This window comes from Lipotes vexillifer, unplaced genomic scaffold, assembly GCF_000442215.2.
Source record: "Lipotes vexillifer unplaced genomic scaffold, Lipotes_vexillifer_v1.1 scaffold302, whole genome shotgun sequence".
NCBI classification, from domain to species: Eukaryota; Metazoa; Chordata; class Mammalia; order Artiodactyla; family Lipotidae; genus Lipotes; species Lipotes vexillifer.
This window is the reverse complement of record NW_006798913.1, coordinates 1,064,568-1,085,993: the sequence shown is the minus strand read 5'-3', so window position 1 is coordinate 1,085,993 and position 21,426 is coordinate 1,064,568. Positions and strand designations below refer to the sequence as shown.

The window sequence follows — 21,426 nt, the reverse complement described above, 5'->3', positions numbered from 1 at the left end:
AAAATATTTTTCTTGCCCTACAGGGGATAAAAAGAGAACATACGAAAATTAGCTCGAGAAGAATCAGGACCTAGACTGAAAAGCTAAAACATTATGGCTTCTAAAGGACAATACAGAATATCTCTGCAACCTATCTTAGAGAGGGCACAGAGAGCACTGCCATAAAAACATGATTTAATTAGCGTTCATCAAAATTAAAACATCTGCTCATCTTGTCAAAAAGTAACGTCAAGAAAATAGACAAGCCACAGACTGAGAAAATATTTGTAACACCTAACAGGTTTGTATCCAGAATATATGAAGAATTCTTTCAATGGAATAATTGTCAACACAGTTTCTAAAAAGACTTGAACAGACACTTTACAAAATAAGGCATATCACAGCCAAGAAAGCATGTGAAAAAGTACTCAACAGTGTTTGTCATCAGGGAAATGCAGAATGAGATACCACTACCCATCTGTTAGAATGGCTAAAATGAATGAAATTGACACCACCACACTTTGGGGAGAATGTGGAACTCTCATGCATTGCTGATGGGGTATAAAATAGTACAGCCATTCTGGAAAATGATTAGCAGCAATTCTACTCCCGCGTATTTATCTGAGAGAAATGAAAATAATGTCCACAAAAGTCATCTGCAAGAATGTGCATGGCAGCTTTACTGATAACAGCCCCAAACTGGAAAAGCCCAGGTGTCCATCTGCAGGAGACTAGATAAACTACCTGGTATATTCATACAGTGGAACAATCTGCTGATACATGTGACGATACATGTGATGCATGGATCAATCTCAAAAACATGAAAAGACATGAAAAAATCAGACACAAAATACTTAAGACTGTACAGGGCTTCCCTGGTGGCGCAGTGGTTGGGAGTCCGCCTGCCGATGCGGGGGACGCGGGTTCGTGCCCCGGTCTGGGAGGATTCCATGTGCCGCGGAGCGGCTGGGCCCGTGAGCCATGGCCGCTGAGCCAGCGCGTCTGGAGCCTGTGCGCCGCGGCAGTGGGAGGCCCGCGTACCGCAAAAAACAAAAAAACAAAAACAAAAATAAAGACTGTACAATTCCATTTATGTGAAGTTATAGAATAGCTAAAGCCACGGTGACAAAAGTCAGACCAGTAGTTGCTTCTGGGTGTGGAGGGTGGGGAAGAATGCTGAGAAGGGGCTCAGGGGGGCTCTTGGATGGTGGAAATATGCTGTCTCTTGATGCAGGTATGTGTTACATCAAACTGTAGACCTGAGATCTATCTGTGCATTTCACTAAATATAAATTATAGCCTCAAATTTTAAAATCTCACCCCTAAACAACAAGGACCTACTATATAGTACAGCGAACTATATTTGATATCTTGTAATAACCTATAGTGGAAAGAATCTGAAAAAGAATATAATATATGTATGTATAATTTAATCACTTTGCTGTATACCAAAAACTAACACAACATTGTAAATCATCTATACTTAAATGAAAAAAAAAATCTCACCCATAAAAACCCACAGTATTTTCCAGTCTCTTATTCTGATTCTCTGTCCTGCTTTCCTGAAAGTATTAGATAGCTTAGACCCGCTATACTGAGCCTTTCAATAAATATGAGTTCCTTTTTTCTTCTTATCCCACCCATTTCAAAGTCCTTCCTATGCCATTACCTTGCATTTTGAACATGAGTCAGGAATTCCAGGCAGGAGGCAATCACAGTAGTTCCTTCATCAAGCATTTTCTGACTGCTTGTTTTGTATAGTGAAAATCCAGAAGAAGGCATTAATTAGTTAGGAGACACTTCAAAAGTAGAATAGCCAGGATGTGGGAATTCAGGGAAGACTAGGATAAAGGGAGTAGAGAAGATGATTTACATCTAGCATGATCTTTGGAATCAAACCAAGAAATGAGCAAATCGATTATTCTTCTCAGGAAAGGATTATCCTCATCTTTAAACATACAAACATAAGGTGTCTCTAACCTGAGAAATGTGTTTCCTTTAAGTTTTGCACCTTTAAAAACCTGTAAAGGACCCAAATGTTGTACATCTGCCTGTGAATGCTAAATTTATTTTAGAAAAATCACTTTGTACTCTTCGATTCCAGCGGGCACTGTTGACACCACCAGTACAATGCTGGCTTACTTTGTCTCTTTCTTTTTCCTCTAATCAGTTTGATAAAGGCTACTCTTACAATATCCGTCATAGCTTTGGAAAGGAAGGCAAGAGGACAGACTATACGCCTTACAGTTGCCTGAAGATTATCCTAACCAATCCACCAAGCCAAGGGGATTATCATGGTAAGTGCTTCCTCTGGATGTGTCTGTGATGTACAGGAACCCAGGAGCTCTGTAGGAAACACTGAAACAGTGGAATGGTTTTTGCATTACTAAGGGGAACGGGTTTGTAGCTTGTGTCGGTCATCAGGTCAAGCCAGAGCTCCACTAGCTTCTAGTGGTATGGCTTATTATTGAGCTGGGTCAGCACAAGAAAGTGGTTCTGCTGTGCTCTACTTTGTGCTGGACTGGGCTCTTTAGTCCTCCGTCCCCTTCACCTGCTATTCTCTTTCTCCTGTTCTGCATGTGTCTTAGAAGGCTGATGCGAGTTCTTCAAAGCTTTTTAAAATTGAGTGCCTCGAATTTTGGAACAGTAGATTGATCAATTTTCAAAGACTACTGAGGGAGAGTGTGTTTTATTCTCATTACTATCATCTGATTAACAAAGATTGAGGGATTTAACAAGTCACAGTTTCAAACATCTATCAATTTGCCTAAGTTGTAGGTTAAAAAGAAAGTTAATCTGTTTTCTGTAGATTTCTGAGTTTAACAACTTTTTTCTAAAATAGTTCTCTGAGCATACCTTGAAAAGCTCCTCACTTGTCTGGTATGTGAGAGGATAATTTAATAGTCCATATTAGTTAAATTTTCTAGATTACCAAAGCTGACTGCAATATGTGTCAAAACTTTTTCTTGTTTTAGCATCTTAAATGAAATTCTTTTTTAGAAGATCACACACTTGCAGGCTGTTAAAGATCAAAAAAATCTCAAATGGAATTTTAAGAAAGATGCTTCCTGTGTCCAGAGCATTCATATTTAGTAGATGCAAAGGTGACCAGTCCTGGAACACACAGTGAGCAGTTTTCACCGCTTGTGTCAGGCACTTAAGGAACTTTTAGAAATACAGGCTCAGGCTCCACCCTCAGACGCATAAACTCAGATTTATTTGCTAGTTCTCTGGGTGATTTTGATGTCTTCTAAACTTCGAAAACAGCTGACCAGATACTTGTGGTGAGAAAGTCTGTAGCTTTTCCCAGTGGCCACACCAGGGAGTAACTTACACTGAGCTTGGCCAAGTGAAACTCTCAGTGGTTCTTCTGTCGGTTTCCAGGTCCTCACACTCAGCACTTACTTAGTTGATTTTTATTAGCTTAAAGAGAGGATTTTATATTTCTTTTCCTGTTTTTGTATCTTATTTATTCTGGTCCATTCTGTTTGTTTTACTTTGTTTTTAATTTAAACTCTATCAGCTAGAAAATAATACACAGCTAACTTTTGAACAGCAGGGGTTTGAACTGCGTGGGTCCATCTTACATGCAGATTTTTTCCAACAAATATATACAGTACTACACGATCCGAGGTTGGCTGAATCTGAGGATGTGGAACCTCGGATACGGAGGGCCAACTGTGGGACTTGGGTACCTGCAGACTTTGGTATCCCAGGCAGGTCCCAGAACCAGTCCTCTGTGGATGCTGAGGGACCACTGTACTTAGCAAACACTCAATGAGCTCGTATTGTTTTTTAGACACATTGATCTACCCTTTCTTTAAGTGAGTAAGCTTTATTTTTGTGGAGCAGTTTTAGGGTCACAGCAGTACTGAGCAGGAGGTATAGAGAGTTCCTGGGTGCCCTCTGCCCCACACTTGCTCAGCTGTCCCCATGTCAACATGGCCCGCAGCAGAGGGCTTGTCCCTATGAACAGTGGCTGTCTGCCACTGTTGGGTGTAGCCAGTTATGGATATCATTTCTGTCCCGGAGTGATGGTGCTCGTGAGCTCACTGTGTTGTTGCAGATTCTCCATCTGTGGGATCTGTCCAGCTTGATGGAGGTAGAGTCCAGCAGTGGAGTCAGCACTTCTCCTCGCAATTCTCTCAGGTTTTCCCTGATGTGTTTTGATGCTCTTTTGTTAAGTGCATACACATTACAGATGGTGATGTCTTCTTGGAGTATTCACCCCTTATCCTTATGTAATACCCCTTTTTATCCTGCATAAACTCCCATTCTTTGAACACTGCTCTATCTAAAAGTAACATAGATACTCCCACTTTCTTTGATTTGTGTTAGCATGGTGTATCTTTCTCTGTCTTTACTTTCAATCCATATATGTCTTTAAAGTGGCTTTCTTGTACACAACACACCGTAGGGTCTTGATTTTGATCCATTCTGACAATCTGTTTTTAATGGGTGACCACTGACGTTTAAAGTAATGATTGGTATAGTTGGATTAATGGCTGCCATATTTGTTACTGTTTTTTATTTGTTGCCCTTATTCTTTGTTTGTTTTTGTCTTACACACATTTTCTGCCTTTTGTGGTTTTAACTGAGCATTTTATATGATTCCATTTTTTTCTCTTCTTCGCATATCTATTGTATTTCTTTTGTTACTTTTTAAATTAGTTTTATTTTTTAAAGAGTTTTCACTATATGTATACAACTAATCCAACTCTCTTTTCAAATCACCACATCACACATAAGTAATGCAAGTACCTTATAATAATGAATATTTCTACTTCCCTGTATCATTCTGTCATTCATTTCATTTATACTTAAGAATATATAAACACACACAGATACATACATAAACATGCATAACAGAATACACTGTTCCCATTACTTTGAACAAACTGTTATCTGTCAGATTAGTTATGAATAAGGAAAATAAAAGTTTTTATATTACCTTTCCTTATCATTCTCTGATGTTCAAATTTTCTTTGGGTAGATATGAATTTCTGGTTTGTATCATTTTATTCCTCTTTGAAGGACTTCTTTTAATGTTTCTTGCCCTGCAGGTCTGGCAACAGATTACCTTAATTTTTTTTGTCAGAGAAAATCCTTATTTCTCCTCTTTTGAAGGAGAATTTCGCAGGGTACAGAATTCTGGGTTTGAGGGATTTTTTCTCTCAACAGTTTAACTGTTTCACTCCACTCTTCTTGCACAGTTTCTGAGGATAGGTTAGATATAATTGTTTTCTTTGCTTCTCTGTAGGTAAGGTGTTTCCCCTTTGGCTTCTTTCAAGATTTTTCTTTGTTATTGATCTTCTGAAATATGAATATAATATGCCTAGCTGCCTTTTTTTGGCATTTATCCTGCTTGGTGTTCTCTGAGCTTCCTGGGTCTGCGGTTTGGTGTCTGACATTAATTTGGGGGAAATTCTCTGTCATTATTGCTTCTGTTTCTTTCTCTCTCTCTTCTCCTTCTGGTATTCCCATTCTCATATGTTACACCTTTCATAGTTGTTCACAGTTCTTGGCTATTCTGTTCTTGTTGTTTTTTCCTTTTGTTTTTTTTGGTTTTGAAGTTTCTATTGACATATCCTCAAGCACAGAGATCTTTTCCCTCAGCTGCGTCTGCTAATAAGCCCATCAAAGGCATTCTTCATTTCTCTTACAGTGTTTGCATCTCTTTTTGATTCTTCCTTAGAATTTCCACCTGTCTGCTTACATTACACATCTGTTCTTGCATGTTGTCTACTTTTTCCGGTAGAGCCCTCAGCATATTAATCATAGTTAATTTAAATTCCAAGTCTGATAACTCCAGTATCCCTGCCTTATCTGGCTCTAATTCTGACACGTTTTCAGTCTCTTCACACTGTTATTTTTTGTTGAAAGGTAGATGTGAGAAACTCCAGTACATAGGTCTGTAGTGATGCCGTGGTGAGCAGGGGGGTGTCTATAGTGTTGGATTGGGTAATTGGGTCTCAGTGTTTAGTGACCCTGTGGCTGTGGGCTATGAACTTCAACAGTGATTCTCAGCTTCCTCCCTTTGGGGGGACAGGACGGCCCCAGGAGGCTGGAGCTGGGCATTTCTCTTCCCCCAGGTAGGTCAGGCTCTGGTAAAATAGTTTCTCCTGAGGGCAGCCTTACTAAGAGGAACAGAGTACTCCAGAGTATTTAAAATGGTGCCTTTGCTTACCCCCGTGCTAGAGCATGAGGGGATTTCTCTGTTATTCACTGTGAGCACCTGGTAGAGCCCCTGAAGTTCAGCTACAGAGTATGGCCCTCCTCTGACCGGTCTCCCTGGAGCTTCTGACTCTCAGATGTGTGCACACAGAGACTCCAGAAATTTGTCAGTTACAGGTTAGGTTTTCCTACCCCAGTGCTGGTTCCTACAGAGGTTTCTGCTCTGGTTTGTTGTGATTCTCTGTGTCTGCCTCTCCCTCCAATTTTGGGGGCAGTGGTTTGCCCTGTGACCTCATTTCTTTTTCTTTGACAGATCTGAGAGGAGTTGTTGATTTTTCAGTCTGTTCAGCTTTTTTTTTTCCGCGGTATGCGGGCCTATCACTGTTGTGGCCTCTCCCGTTGCGGAGCACAGGCTCCGAACGCGCAGGCTCAGCGGCCATGGCTCACGGTCCTAGCTGCTCCGCGGCATGTGGGATCTTCCCGGACCAGGGCACGAACCCCTGTCCCCTGCATCGGCAGGCGGACTCTCAACCACTGCGCCACCAGGGAAGCCCTGTTCAGCTTTTTACTTGTTAGGATGGAGTGACAACTTCTAAGCTCTTTCTGTGCCAGACTGGAAACCAGAAGTCTTTATCCTTTTAGATTTGTGTAGTTTGCAAAGCTCTGTCGTCCCTAGGTTGACATATTTCATTAACCAGCACTGCCTGGAATGGTGTTGTTCAGCCAGTCAGAGTTGATGTAGGTAGAACTATATTCCAGACTGTTTATGCATCCCTTCCACAATGTGTGCTGGGAAGTTCTGTTCAACACTTTGCTGGAATCAACATTAGTTGTGTCTACATTCACTTTATCTTCAGTTACCTTGTGAGTTCAGCCCTTTCCAGTTTGGAAGATTGTTCCCTTTGTTGTGGAAGATAGAAACAAAGTAGGAGTTGTCAAGTTCTGTTTTCTTTCTGTCATTTGTCAAAATAACACCAGCTTCCCTGCTCCTGAGGTGGTTTGTTTCTTCTGTTTTCTTCTTCTTGTGAGCGTAGCTTTGAAAGACTTTTTTGTGATCTCTGGTTTTTTGTCAGTCTTCAGTTTCTTCTTGGCTTTGCCCTTTCTGATCCTTTTCATTACAGGTATAGCCATTATTTCAAATGAAATTTGGACAGTTCAATTAATCTGTCTCTTTTTGGTGACCTTTAATAATTCTGGGCTTAACTAAGCCTCATTTCTTTCTCATTGGGACCCTTTGCCATTTCATCATCAGACTTTTTTTAGAGTAATAATGTTGGCTAACCCATGTTGGGTGCTTCCTACGGGCCAAAAGAGTGTAAGGGCTTTATCCTCCATTGTCACAGGAGCTCTGCGGGTGTATTTCCCACACATGACAGACAGTGAACCTGAGTCAACAACAAGACACGAGACGTGCCCATGGTCCCCTGACCCATAGCTGGTAAACTGAGATTCACATGCAGGAAGGGCAGCTCCAGACTCTTAACTACGTGCTGTACAGCTGCTCGTCACACTTCCTCGTACTAAATGACATTACAGTGTTGATCTTAATAAACTATATACTACAGTGAATTTTGTGACTTTCATAATTTGTAGGAATCCAGTGTTATTCTGGATGCTTTTACTTGTAGTTAAGACTTTTGGTAAACACATTTGTTTAGCATCTAGGCTCTTTTTCCATTATTTTTGCTGCGACCAATTTTCCATTGATTTCATTAAAAATGCACAGTTGTTTCTAACTTACAGGTCCATCATCTGTATGACTGAAAAAAATTATCTGGTTTCCTGTATTAAATTTTAAATTAAGTATGTTGACTTATCATTGCAGTTTCTTATTAAAATACCTAAAATTTCCTAAATTTTGGCCTAATACAGCTTTTACATTTCAATTCTTCTGTGTTCTTATTTATGCATATTTTTTAGTAGTCCATCCATATTTTTCTCATGAAATAATATAGAGATTACATGTACCTACTATAAGTTGTTTTTCTATGAAGCAGTTTCCTATTTGTCATCTCATTCCCATCTGGGATTCCTTTAAATTTATATGGATTCTACTCTTTGGGAAGTAGGCATAAAATTAACATGTGAAAATGATGTGAGATTTTTATATTTCTTAGAGTTTGCATGTTTTTCTTTTTGTTTACACCATCTGTCATCCTTTATGACTTTATGTAATTTTTTTAAACTAGAAAAAAATGTGAGATTGTATAAAGTTTTTAGGTAAACTCTTTTATAGCTACTTGGTGATTATCTCTGCTTGTTAGCTAGTAGCATAATTAAAACTGCTTCCTCCTTCTAGTGAGTGGGCAGCCTTGCCTGAGAATGCTGGAATGTTTTATGTAACTCTTGAGGCTGTAGTGCCCTGGTAACCGCACAGCTCAGTCATCATTTAGATAAAGAGAGGAAAGTAGTTGCACCCATGGGCAATTAACTTTTTTATTAATAAGCTGTTAGACAGTTAAGGGGCGCTCAGACAGTCTTTCGAGTGTGGTGTTGTATTACGTCCTGTTGAATAACCTTGCTGCTGTGCTGCTTGTCGTTGTCAGGGTGCCCCTTCCGGCACAGTGATCCCGAGCTGCTGAGACAGAAGCTGCAGGCGTACAAGATCCCTCCCTCAGGGATCAGCCAGGTAGGTCGGACCCTGCCCTGCAGCCTCAGTAATGAGACAGTGGACAGGCCCTTCAGTTTCATGTCATGTTCTTGCAGCGACACGGTGTACTACCTGCTGGGCCTCACGCCAAACATCCTGTCTTCTAGGTGAATTAAGCCAAAGCTTTGGCTTTTCTGCTTTAGACTCCTTGGAAATTCTAGTTCTTCTGTCTGCTAGGCTGCATTTTTACGTAATGACGGAAGCTGAAAACCTTTTTTTTCCCTCTCAATTTGTTTTACTGTCTCAATGGGGGGCATTTTTAAAAAGTTTTTAGAGGAATGCATTGAAGCTTATTAATGAAGCTGAAAATCAATGATATCATATTTCATTTTGGAGACTTTGTGCTGCAGGGAAGTTGAAGGAGAAGATAGCGCAGTATGCACTGGCTGGGCATTCTCATTTACTACGTCAGATCCACACTTCCGAGGATAGTTCATCAGGTCGAACAGTTTATCAAAGTACTTTGCCTCGTAAACCACTTAGATAAAAAAAGAAATGCTCAAATGTAAAACCAAATATTTAAGAGTATATCATTTAATAAACATGCGTTTAAAAAACTTGTGACCTCACAGACATACTGTCTCTAGTGTGCTTTGTAAGTTGGCTTGGATTTTGAAGGAGTTCAAGAGGAGCTTCTGCTTCCTTAGCTGAAAAAGAACAATATCTGTTTTAGAGCCAGAACATCTAAATCATTATATGTGAATTTTTTTTTCTTGAAAAAAAAAATCATTCTAGAAAACTCTACTGCTTCTGCTCATCCAGAGTATATATTGAGTTTAGTCAATTTAGTTCAAATCTTACGGTTTTTCCATCCTCTGGGGAAAGCAGTGCTCAAGGTGCTCTTTGCAAATGCTAAGAAGATTCAGAATAAACCCTGCTCCTTCATAACCAGAATCTGGAGGGAAGCATGTGCCGAGTGTAATGAAAGAGGCACACATAGAGTGTCTCGGCTCTTCTGAAGATGGGGGATGGCTACCAGATTGGGAGGCTGAGGATCACTTCCTGGAAGAGATGCTCTGTGAATTAGGCCTTGAGTGTATGGGGGGTGGTTAAAAAGAGAGAAAGTGTGAATAAAAGACAGTAAGTGTATAGGATTACTAGCATTTCAAGCTTACGGTATTGGTGGCACCAGTACATCAATATTAATAGGCAACCTAAAAGAAGTTGTTGGTTTGAGAGATTAGGTTTGGAGCTGGGACAGTTAAATGGCAGACAGAATGTGGATTTGTCAGTGCATTAGAGAAATTCCAGCTGGAAATCTGATGTTCTTTAGGGTTAGAATTGTAGAACTGTGGGATTGGAAGGGACATTAGAAGAGATCTCTTCACTTTTGTGGAGATGTGGGGTGTTACATGCCCTTGGGTACACAGCAACTAAGTCAGTAGAAACAGAAATGGAAGCCAGGCCTTTGGACTCCACGTTTTCTTCTCAACCCCAGTTTACTTTAGAGCTGATTATTGTGAGTTTTCTGTGGGAGAGGAGAACAAATAATGGAGAAGAGGGGGTAGGGAGTCAAAAGCCGGACTCAGAACAGAATCTTGGCTGATGCTTCCCTTTGTCAGGCAGTAGAAGGACAGAGCAGAAATGCGGGGAGAGGGAGGGAGTACTTCAGGAAAATGCAGTGTACAAAAGTCAGGAGAGGGGTGTGAGAGGAGGTGTGGACCACAGGGTCCTATGTAGCTGAGGGACTGGGTGGGATTAGGACTGAGGAGAGGTGACTGGATTTGGTGAGAGGCGTCAGTGTCCTGGGGGAAACCAGGGCAAGATCACAGTCACTTAAAGATGAATGAATGAGACAGTGGCTTGGATCTGCAGACAGTGAGCATGTTTCACAGAAGGTGCTAGTGAAAGGGGTGTTGGCGCTATCAGCGTAAGCCTCATGGGTGGTTTGTTGGCATGTTTGGGGCCAGAGGAGTCCTGAGCCTGTTTGCAGGAAGAGGAGAAAAGAACCCATCAGAGAGGGTGGGCTTGATAAAGATAGAAACAAAGATAATCCCTCTCTAACCGAGCAGAATTAGCTTAAGTCTCCGTTACATCGTGACCACAGTGTACACGCCTTTGCTGTTTTTCTTTTTCTCCAGTTTTCTTGAGACAAGATTGACATACAGCACTGTATAGGGTGTGCAGCACAGTGCTCTGACTTACATACGTCATGAAGTGATGACCACAGTAAGATTAGCAGACATCCATCATCTCATATAGATAACAAAAGTAAAGAAACAGAAAAAAGTATATTTTTTCCTTGTAATGAAAACTCTTTATTTTCACATGTAATGCACAGCAGTGTTAATTATGTTTATTGTGTTCTACATTACATCCTCAGTAATTATTTATCTTATAACTGGGAGTTTCTACCTTTTGATTGACTGCCTTCATCCAGTCCCCCCTCCCACAACCCCACTTCTGAAAACCACAAGTCTGACTCTTTTTTCTATGAGTTTATTTGTTGGTTGGTTGCTTTTTGAAGTATAATTGACTTACAATGCCATGTTAGTTCCCGGTACACAACATAGTGGTTCGATATTTCTTTATCTTTCAAATAATCACGATGATAACTCTAGTTACCATCTGTCACCACACAAAGATATTACATAGTTATTGACTATATTCCCCACACTGTACGTATCATCCCTGTGACTCATTTATTTTATAACTTAAAGTTTGTACCTCTTAATCTCCCTCATCTGTGTCTCTCCTCCCCTCAACCCACTCCCCTCTGGCAACCACCTGTTTGTTCTGTGTATCTATGACTCTGGTTCTCTTTGGTTATGTTCGTTCATTTGTTTTGTTTTTTTAGATTCCTCATTTAGGTGAAGTCATATAGTATTCGTCTTTCTCTGTATGACTTGCTTCACTAAGTATAATATTCTTTTGGTCCATCCATGTTGTCCCAAATAGTAATATTTCGTTCTTTTTTGTGGCTGAGTAATATTCCATTGTATATATGTACCACATCTTCTTTGTCCGTTCATCTGTTGATGGACACTTCATGAAGAATCACTTTTTAAAAAATATAGGCTATTATCATGTTTATCAAGAAGAGTAATGCTTTTATTTAACAGTAGTGACTATGTATGTACATTCTTACCTTTGACTCCATTGCATTCCTCCATTTATGCTCAATCCACAAGTAGATTCCTTACTTAGTTGCTGTGATAGTAATTTCCACATCATCCTTTGGACCTGCATTGTAACTTTTTGTCTGAGATGAACACAGATGCAGAGTGCATGTGCGCAAGCTGTAAATAATATTTTGCTCTCATTTAATGTGGCTTTTCAATAGAGTGAAGCCAGCTCAGGAGCTGTGTTCTAAAGGGAAGAAAGTTGATGAATGAAAAATCCATGTAAAACATCTTGATGAGTACTTAGTTGCAGGCTGGCATAAGTGCAAATTAGAGCTTAAAAACTCCAAGTACATGTTAAAATACTGAAAGAAAGTCAAGAAAAATATCACTTAAATGCATTTAAATGCATTTAAATGCAATGTAAAACTCAATGGAGCTACTTTTATTGCAGAGAAAAACTACTTGAAAAAGATACCTTCAACATTAAGAAATACTTAGATCTTAATAATCAGAATTTTGATGATCAGAAGAGAGATAATTGTGACTTAATTGGCATCACTTAGTTTTTAAAGAAGCATATTTATAGGATCACATTTCATCATCCTTTTTGAATGAGCTTGGTATCCAGCTTAGGAAGACTGGAACTGAACAACAATAAAACCAAAGATGATGGGCAGTCCTGCATTTATTCCTCAGCCTTCCCCCAGAAGAGAAAAACATGGAGGTCAGGTCACCAGCAAGACATCAGAATCCTAAGTGTTCATACCCCAACAACATAGCTTAAACACACACACAGTAAGAACAGAGAGAAATGAGTGGAGAACCAGACAAATCAAGTTACATTTGGAGACTTGAGCACTCCTCTTTCAGTAATAACTAGAATAAGCAGACAGAGAACGAGTAGGGATGTAGAAGACTTGAGCTATAAACGTACTGCCCCACAGCAGGTGAATACACACTCACCCACATAGGTCACATCCTGGTCTTAAAAAATCCATTACAAAATTGAAATGAATTGAAATCAGACAAAGTACGTTCTACGACTGTAACCAGTACAGTAAGGGAAGAAAAAGAAATAGAAGGCAGATTAGAAGGGGAGAAAGAAAACCTTCCTCTAATCTCAGACAATATGATTATCTATGAAAAAAAATGTCAAAGAACCTACCAAAATGCTATTATAACTAATAAATTGCAGGATACTAAGTCAGTATACACAAATCAATTATATTTCTTCCAAAGAACAACTGGAAATTTAAAAATTTTTAAATTTTCATATGCAATAGTACCAAAAAGATGTAAATAATTTTTTATACGTATTTATCTATGGAATATGTGCAAGATCTTTATGCTGAGACATTGATGAAAACAGTCAAAGAACAGAGTTAGAGGTACACACTACCTGATTTCAAGACTTACTGTAGGGCTACTGTAATCAAGACAGTGTGGTTCTAGGGAAATGATAAACATAGAGATCAACTGGACAGAATAAAAAGTCCAGAAACAGACCCACATATATATGGGCAATGGAATTTTAAATAAAGGTGCCAGAGCAATTCAATAGGAAAAGAGTATTTTCCAACAAGTAGTTCTAGAAAAACTGAAAGTCCATATGTCAAAAAACAAACAAAAAAACTTAGACACATACCTCATACCTTTAAAAAAATTAATTTGGAGTGGGTCATAGATCTAAATGTAAACCTTCTAGGAGAAAACAAGAAAATCTGAATAACCTTGGATTCAGTATGTTCAGTGAAAGAAAATGTTGATAAATTAGACTTCATCAAAATTAAAACTTTGGTCTGCAGAAACACTGTTAAGAGAATTATAAAATAGCCATAGACTGGAAGAAAACTATTTGCAAATGATGTATTTCATAAAGTACTTATCTCCAGAACTATAAAGATATAAAGTCCTCTCAAAGCTCAATAATCAGAAAACAGTTTTTAAGTGAGTAAAAAGTTTGAACAGACATTTCACCAAATATTTGAATAATAAACACGTGAAAAAAAGTTCAGCATTAGGTATTAGGGAAATGCGATTTTAAAAGTATACATCAATTAGAATTGGTCTAATAAAAAAAAAAAACAACTTAACAATACCAAGTGCTGGTGAGGATGCAGAGTGACTGGAAGTCTCATTCTTGCTGGGGGCCCACATGGTAGAGCTGTTGTGAAAGCAGTTGGCAGTTTCTTGTAAAGTTAAATTTGCACATACTGTTTGAGCTAGTTACACCACTACTAGATAATTATACCATTGAAATAAAAGCCTTAAGTCCACCCAGAAACCTGTACATAAAGGTTTATAGTGGCTTTATTCTAATTCCACCAAACTGGAAAAAACCCAGTGTCCTTCAGCATGTGGTTGGATAAACAAATTGTGTTATACCTCATTTTACTGTGCTTCACAGATGTTGTGTTTTCTTAACAAATGAAGGTTTGTGGCAACCCTGTGTCAAGCAAGTCTGCCAGTGCCATTTTTCCAACAGCATTTGCTCAGTTCGTATCTCTGTGTCAGGTTTTGGTAGTTCTTGCAATATTTCAAACTTTTTCATTATTGTTATATTTGTTATGGGTGATCTATGAGCAGTGATCTTTGATGTTACTATTGTAATTTTGGGAGGCACCACGAACTGCGCCCATGTAAGGTGACAAACTTAATCAGTAAATATTGTGTGTGTTCTGACTGCTCTGCTGACCGGCCATTCCCTCATCTCTCTTCCTCTCCTCTGGCCTCCCTATTCCCTGAAACACAATATTGAAATTAGGCCAGTTAATAACCCCATAATGGCCTCCAAGTGTTCAAGTAAAAGGAAGAGTCAAACGTCTCTCACTTTAAATCTAAAGTTTAAGTTTAGTGAGGAAGGCATGTCAAAAACCAAGACAGGCTGAAAGCTATAGGCCTCTTGCACCGAACAGTTAGCCAAGTTGTGAATGCAAAGGAAAAGTTCTCGAAGGAAATTAAAAGTGCTACTGCAGTGAACACATGAATAATAAGAAAGTGAAACAACCTTATGGCTGATAGGGTGAAAGCTTTAGTCTCTGGATAGAAGATCAAACCAGCCACAACATTCCCTTAAGCCAAAGCCTAATCCAGAGCAAGGCCCTAACTCTCTTTAATTCTGTGAAGGCTGAGAGAAGTGAGGAAGCTGCAGAAGAAAAGTTTGAAGTTAGCAGAGGTTGGTTCATGAGGTTTAAGGAAAGAAGCCGTCCCCATAACGTGGAAATGCAAGGTGAAGCAGCAAGTGCTGATGTAGGAGCTGCAGCAAGTTATCCAGAAGGTCTAGTTAAGATAATGAATGAAGGTGGCTGCACTAGACAACAGGTTTTCAATGTAGGCGAAGCAGCCTTACATTGGAAGAAGATGCCATCTAGGACTTTCATAGCTAGGGAGGAGAAGTCAATGCCTGGCTTCCAAACTTCAAAGGGCAGGCTGATTCTTGTTACGGGCTGATGCAGCTGGTGACTTTAAGTTGAAGCCAGTGCTCATTTACCATTCCAAAAATCCTAGGGCCCTTCAGAATTATGCTAAATGTACTCTGCCTGTCCTCTGTAAATGGAACAACAAAGCCTAGATGACAGAACATCTGTTTACAGCATGGTTTACTGAATATTTTAAGCCCACAGTTGAGACCTACTGCTCAGGGAAAAAAAAAAAGAAAAGATACCTTTCAAATTATTACTGCTCATTGACAATGCACTTTACCACTCAAGAGTTCTAGTGGAGATATATAAAATTTATGTTATTTTCCTGCCTGCTAACATAACATCTACTCTGCAGCTCATGGACAAGGAATAATTTCAACTTCCAAGCCTTATTATTTAAGAAATACATTTTGTAAGGCTATTAGCTGCATAGGATCTGGGCAAAGTCAATTGAAAACCTTCTGAAAAGAATTCACCATTCTAGATGCCATTAAGAACATTTATGATTCATGGGAAGAGGTAAAATATTAACATTAACAGGAGCTTGGAAGATGTTGATTCCAACCCTCATGGATGACTGAGGGGTTCAAGACTTCAGTGGAGGAAGTAATTGCAGATAGGGTGGGTATAGCAAGAGAACTAGAATTAAAAGTGGGGCCCAGAGGTGTGATTGAATTGCTACAATCTTATGATAAAACTTGAGTGGATGAGGAGTTGTTTCTTGTGAATCAGCAGAGAAAGTGGTTTTTTGAGACGAAATATAATCCTGGTGAAGATTGTTGAAATGACAGCAAAGGATTTAGAATATTCTATAATCTTAGTTGATAACGCAGCAGCAGGGTTGGAGAAGACTGACTCCAGTTTAGAGAGAATCTCTCCTGTGGGTAAAATGCTCACACAGCGTTGTATCCTACAGAGAAATCATTTGCAAGAGGAAGCGTCAGTTGACATGGCAGGTTTCATTGTCTTAGTTTTAGAAACTGCCACAGCCACCCCAGCATTCAGCAACCACCGCCTTCATCAGTCATCAGCCACCAACATCAAGGCAAGACCCTCCCCCAGCAAAAAGATTAAGACTTGCTGAAAGCTGATGATGGTTAGTGGTGTTTTTTGCAATGAAGTATTTTAAAATTAAGACATGTGCATTGTTTTTTTTAGGCATACAGCTATTACACACTTAATAGCACTGGGAAACCAAACAAATTGTAGCTCACTTTATTGTGATACTCGCTTTATTGCAGTGGTCTGGAACTGAACCCACAGCATCTCTGAGGCTACCTATAGTCATGCAGTAGAATATTACTCAGCAATTAAAAAGGAACAAACTACTGGTATACCCAACAGCAGGCATCATGCTAGGTGAAAGAAGCCATATGGTATGATTCCTTTTATGTGACATTCTGCAAAGGACAAATCTATACGTACAGAAAACAGAGTGATTGCTGGGAATGGAGGAGGTGTTAGTTACAAAGGGATGGGAGGTCATTTGGGTGATGGAAATGTTCAATCTGATTGTGGAGGTGGTATCATGAATGAATTTGTCAAATTTTGCAGAACTATACACTAAAGGGGGAATATTTTACTGTCTGAAAATTATACCTTTTTTAATGGAAAAAAAGAGAATAGGTAAGTGGTAGCATAAAGAACCAGTTATTCATCTTTCATAGCAGGAATTCAATAGGTTAAGTTAATAAATAAAGAACCCAAAATATCAGCATGTAATTTAGAATTATATAGGCAACAATCTAAATATATGACCCAAAGTGGAAATGATGAAAAGTAATTGCATCTTGGGAACAGACCAAGCAGGGAAGAAATGTGGTGTGGAAGCTTTTGATATTAGAAGTTAGCTGCACTGTATACTAAAAAATTTATTTTTCACTTCCACAGGCAGTACCCACTTAGAGGTTGAATGGGACAGTCTCATGTTATGTATGAAGTATAAATTAAGTGGTGTGTGCCTAATGAGTAGGTGGTAATAGCAGTAGTAAGAGCTGATGTGAGGTCTTTGGATGTGAGGGTTTTAACCTTTATCCCTCTGTCCTCCCACTACCTACCGTAGTGTCCTGTCCATGTTAAGGGCTGTGAAAGGTCTGAAATTTTGTCCTCCTTGCTACCTGAGAACTTAGCTGCCACAATTTCACGGATGATGGCAGAAGACCTGAAGATTGTCAGCTCCCCGAACCCCAGTTCCCACGGAGCAGTGTGAGGAAGGCCAGGTACTGTGACCTGTGCAGTGGGTTCTTTCGGAGGAGAGAAACTCCGAGTGTGGGGTTCTGGATCTTTCCTCTTGGACAGTGCGCATGCCTACAGTTCCGTTCAGTGGAAGGTTCTGTATGTAAGGCTGTTGGTTTACAGGAACATCCTTGAAACTGATCTGGAGCAAAGGCCATTGTTTTCTGTGCTTGTAAAATGTTCAGAGATTTGAGACCCTGGAAAATCCTCTCTTAACTGTCCAAGCTGGTGACCAAATGAATAAATAAGTATGTCTACAAGCTATATTGGCCAGTTTTTTATTGGCACCTTCCCTTTTTCCTCCTTAAAATACTGGTATGCATTTTAAGCTCAATTTCTTTTAAGAATTTCCAGTGAGGTAATAATCCTTGCAGTGCTTTGCTAGTTTGTTCAGTTTACCATATCTGTCAATAGTTCCTGCCTAATTTAGGTGTCTTGAGTTTTGGTCTTTTCATTTTGCTTTCACCTTTTGCATAAAAATTCCAATTTTATGATGAAATACTAATATTTTAAGATACAGACATTTTAAGAATCTGCATTCCGAATATTGAATAAAATCTCTAAATGATCTTAAATACTTTTATTTCTCTGTAAAGGTTGGGTTTTTTTGTTGTGAAAAGACACACTTGAAATTTTCAGATTGCAGTTTTTTCACTGGCGCCTGGAACAGTGTGCTGTATGTATTCTTTCTTTTTTTTTTTTTTTTTTTGGGTTCCCCGGGCCTTCCCATTTTCAGATTGCAGTTTTTTCACTGGCGCCTGGAACAGTGTGCTGTATGTATTCTTTCTTTTTTTTTTTTTTTTTTTTGCGTTACGCGGGCCTCTCACTGCTGTGGCCTCTCCCGTTGCGGAGCACAGGCTCCGGACGCGCAGACCCAGCGTCCACGGCTCACGGGCCCAGCCGCTCCGCGGCATGTGGGATCCTCCCGGACCGGGGCATGAACCTGCGTCCCCTGCATCGGCAGGCGGACTCTCAACCACTGCGCCACCAGGGAAGCCCTGTATGTATCCTTTCTTACTAGTAAAGTTGTCTTTTTACTGTGCTGAATAACATATGACATATCTTTAATTCTCATACAGTTTAATAAAGAACAATAATTGCTGCCCACAGAGTACCTTTAAAGGTGATAGTTCTTTGTACTATGTGTCATAGTAGAGCTAACACCTTTTGTTGTAATCTGTGAATGCTTTTACTCCTCAGTAGCTTTTCTCTCTTATTAGGTAGAAGTGAGCGGTGTGCTTGGTCTGTCACTGGGCACAGGACTTCCTTTCTGGTTTTATATTCTGGTCTGCTCTGCGTGATTGTGCCAAGGGCTGGGATGGGGGCTTTACACAGTGGACTGGGCTTCCCTTGGCTCTTGCCACCCTGTCATCCTGTGATGAGGGGTTCAGATGTCAAAGCAACACTGGAGAAGGTGAGACCCATGCGCCCCATGGCCCTGATGCTACAGAGCTCTGTTCCTCTGCAGCACTTTCCTTTCTTACTTTTCTTTTTACTGTTAATTCAGTTGAAATTCTTTTTGGTTTTTTTCAGGGAAAGCCTTTACTGTGAGGTGAATAATGATTTGGGGGTACCTACATTTAGGAATATGTTTAATACATTATTTAAACACTGGCAAATAATATGAAATAAAGATAAGAATAGCTCAGAGTATAAATTACAGTTCGTAACAGGGTTTTAGAAGTCCCCATTACATTTTTTTTTTATTGAGGTAAAATTCACATGATATGAAATTAACCATTTAAAAGCATACAATTCAGTACACTTAGTACATTCACAGTGTTGTGCAACCACCACCAGCCAGCTCGTGACCCCAGTGAAACTCGGTCCCTGGGAAGTAGCCCACCCAGCTCTGGCAGCCTGCTGTCTCCATGGATCTGTCCATGCTGGGGATTGCATGTAAATGGAGTCATACAACAGGTGACCTTTTGTGTCTGGCTTCTTTTACTGAGCGTGTTTTCGAGGTTCCTCCTTGTTGTAGGATCTGTCAGTACCTCATCCCTCTTTATGGCGGAATAGTATTCCATTGTGTGTTTATTCATTCACCCCTTGATGGACAGTAAGTTGTTTCCCCCTTTCAGCTGTATGGTCTGAGAGCACCGCTGTGAACATTTCACATACAAGTATCTGTCTGAGTGCCTACTTTCAGTTCTTTTGTGTATACACCTAAAAGTAGAATTGCTGGGTCATAACGTAATTCTGTGTTTAACTAGTTGAGGAATTGCCAGGCTATTTTCCACTGAGGTGATACAATTTTACATTCCCACCAGCTGTGTTGTGAGGGTTCTATATGTTCTCCGCTTCCTTGCCAACGTTTGTAATCCCCCCGCTTTTGTTTCAGTTATAACCATCTGTGTTAGTTTTCTAGGACCGCTGTAACAAAGCGCCACAAAATGTGTGGCTTAAAAAAAATTATTGTCTATAGTTCTGGAGGCTAGAAATCTGAACTCAAGGTGTTGGCGGGTTTTGCTCCTTCTGAGGCTATGAGGGAGGATCTGTTCCAGGCCTCTCCTGGTTCCTGGCGGTTTGCTGGCGTCTTTCGCTTTGTATATGCATCACCCTAATCTCTGCCTTCATTTTAACGTGGCGTTCTCCCTGTGTCTTTACATCGTCTTCCCTCTGTGCATCCTCTTTCCTCTTTTTGTAAGGACACGAGTCGTATTGGATTTGGGCTGACTCTGATGACCTCATTTTAGTTTCATTACCTCTGTAAAGACCCTGTCTTCAAATAGGGTCCCGTTCTGAGGCAGGAGGGATTGGGACTTTAACATGCCCTTTTTGAAGGAACACAATTCAGCCCATAACACCATCCTGATAGGTGTGAAGTGGTACCTCACTGTGGTTTTTACTTACATTTCTTCGATGACTAATGCTGTCATTATTTTTCATGTGCTTGTTGGCTGTTTGTATGTCTTCTTTGGAGAAATGTCTGTTCACATCTTTTGCCCATTTTGAATTGTGTTGTCTTTTTGTTATTGAGTTTAAGAGTTCCTTATATTTTTTGGATACTAGACCCTTATCAGATATCTGATTTCTGTCTTAGTCCATTTTGGCTGCTATAGCAAGTTACCATAGGCTGGATAGCTTCTAGCAACAGATGTATTCTCATGGTTCTGGAAGCTGGGACGTCCAAGATCAAGGTGCTGGCAGATTCAGTGCCCACTGAGGCCCCATCTCCTGGTTCATGGATGGTCATCTTCTCGCTGTGTCTTCATGAGGCAGAAGGGGGCGAGAGCTCTCTGGGGTCTCTCTTATAGAGCACTGATCACCTACCAAAGGCCCTACCTCTTTGTACCATCACATTGGGGGTTAGGATTTTAACATACATATTTTGGAGGGGATATAAACATTTAGTCTATTAACAGTTTGCAAATTTTTTCTCCCATTCTGTAGGTTGTCTTAACACTTCTTTGACAGTTTCTTTTGATGGATAAGAGCTTTTAATTTTGATGAAATCCAGTATGTTTTGTTCTTGTTGGTTGTTACTTGTAGTTTTTTTTGGTTTGTTTTGTTTTTGTTTGTGTTTTTTTGTGCGGTTAGTTTGCAAATTTTTTCTCCCATTCTGTAGGTTGTCTTAACACTTCTTTGACAGTTTCTTTTGATGGATAAGAGCTTTTAATTTTGATGAAATCCAGTATGTTTTGTTCTTGTTGGTTGTTACTTGTAGTTTTTTTTGGTTTGTTTTGTTTTTGTTTGTGTTTTTTTGTGCGGTTCGCGGGCCTCTCACTGTTGTGGCCTCTCCCGTTGCAGAGCACAAGCTCCGGACGCGCAGGCTCAGCGGCCATGGCTCACAGGCCCAGCCGCTCCGCGGCATGTGGGATCTTCCCGGACCAGGGCATGAACCCGTGTCCCCTGCATCGGCAGGCGGACTCTCAACCACTGCGCCACCAGGGAAGCCCTG

At 40.0% G+C, this 21,426-nt stretch overlaps 1 protein-coding gene across 1 annotated transcript in view; it reads left to right on the top strand.

Moving 5' to 3' along the window:
- The window catches only part of PRIM2 (DNA primase subunit 2), a 272,677-nt gene that overhangs the window by 227,376 nt on the left and 23,875 nt on the right, over nucleotides 1-21,426 (top strand). Inside the window, exons 10-11 of the mRNA XM_007471183.1 lie at nucleotides 2,150-2,276; nucleotides 8,700-8,782. Of these exons, the coding sequence (XP_007471245.1) occupies nucleotides 2,150-2,276; nucleotides 8,700-8,782 (210 nt within the window). The remainder of the gene's footprint in view (nucleotides 1-2,149; nucleotides 2,277-8,699; nucleotides 8,783-21,426) is intronic.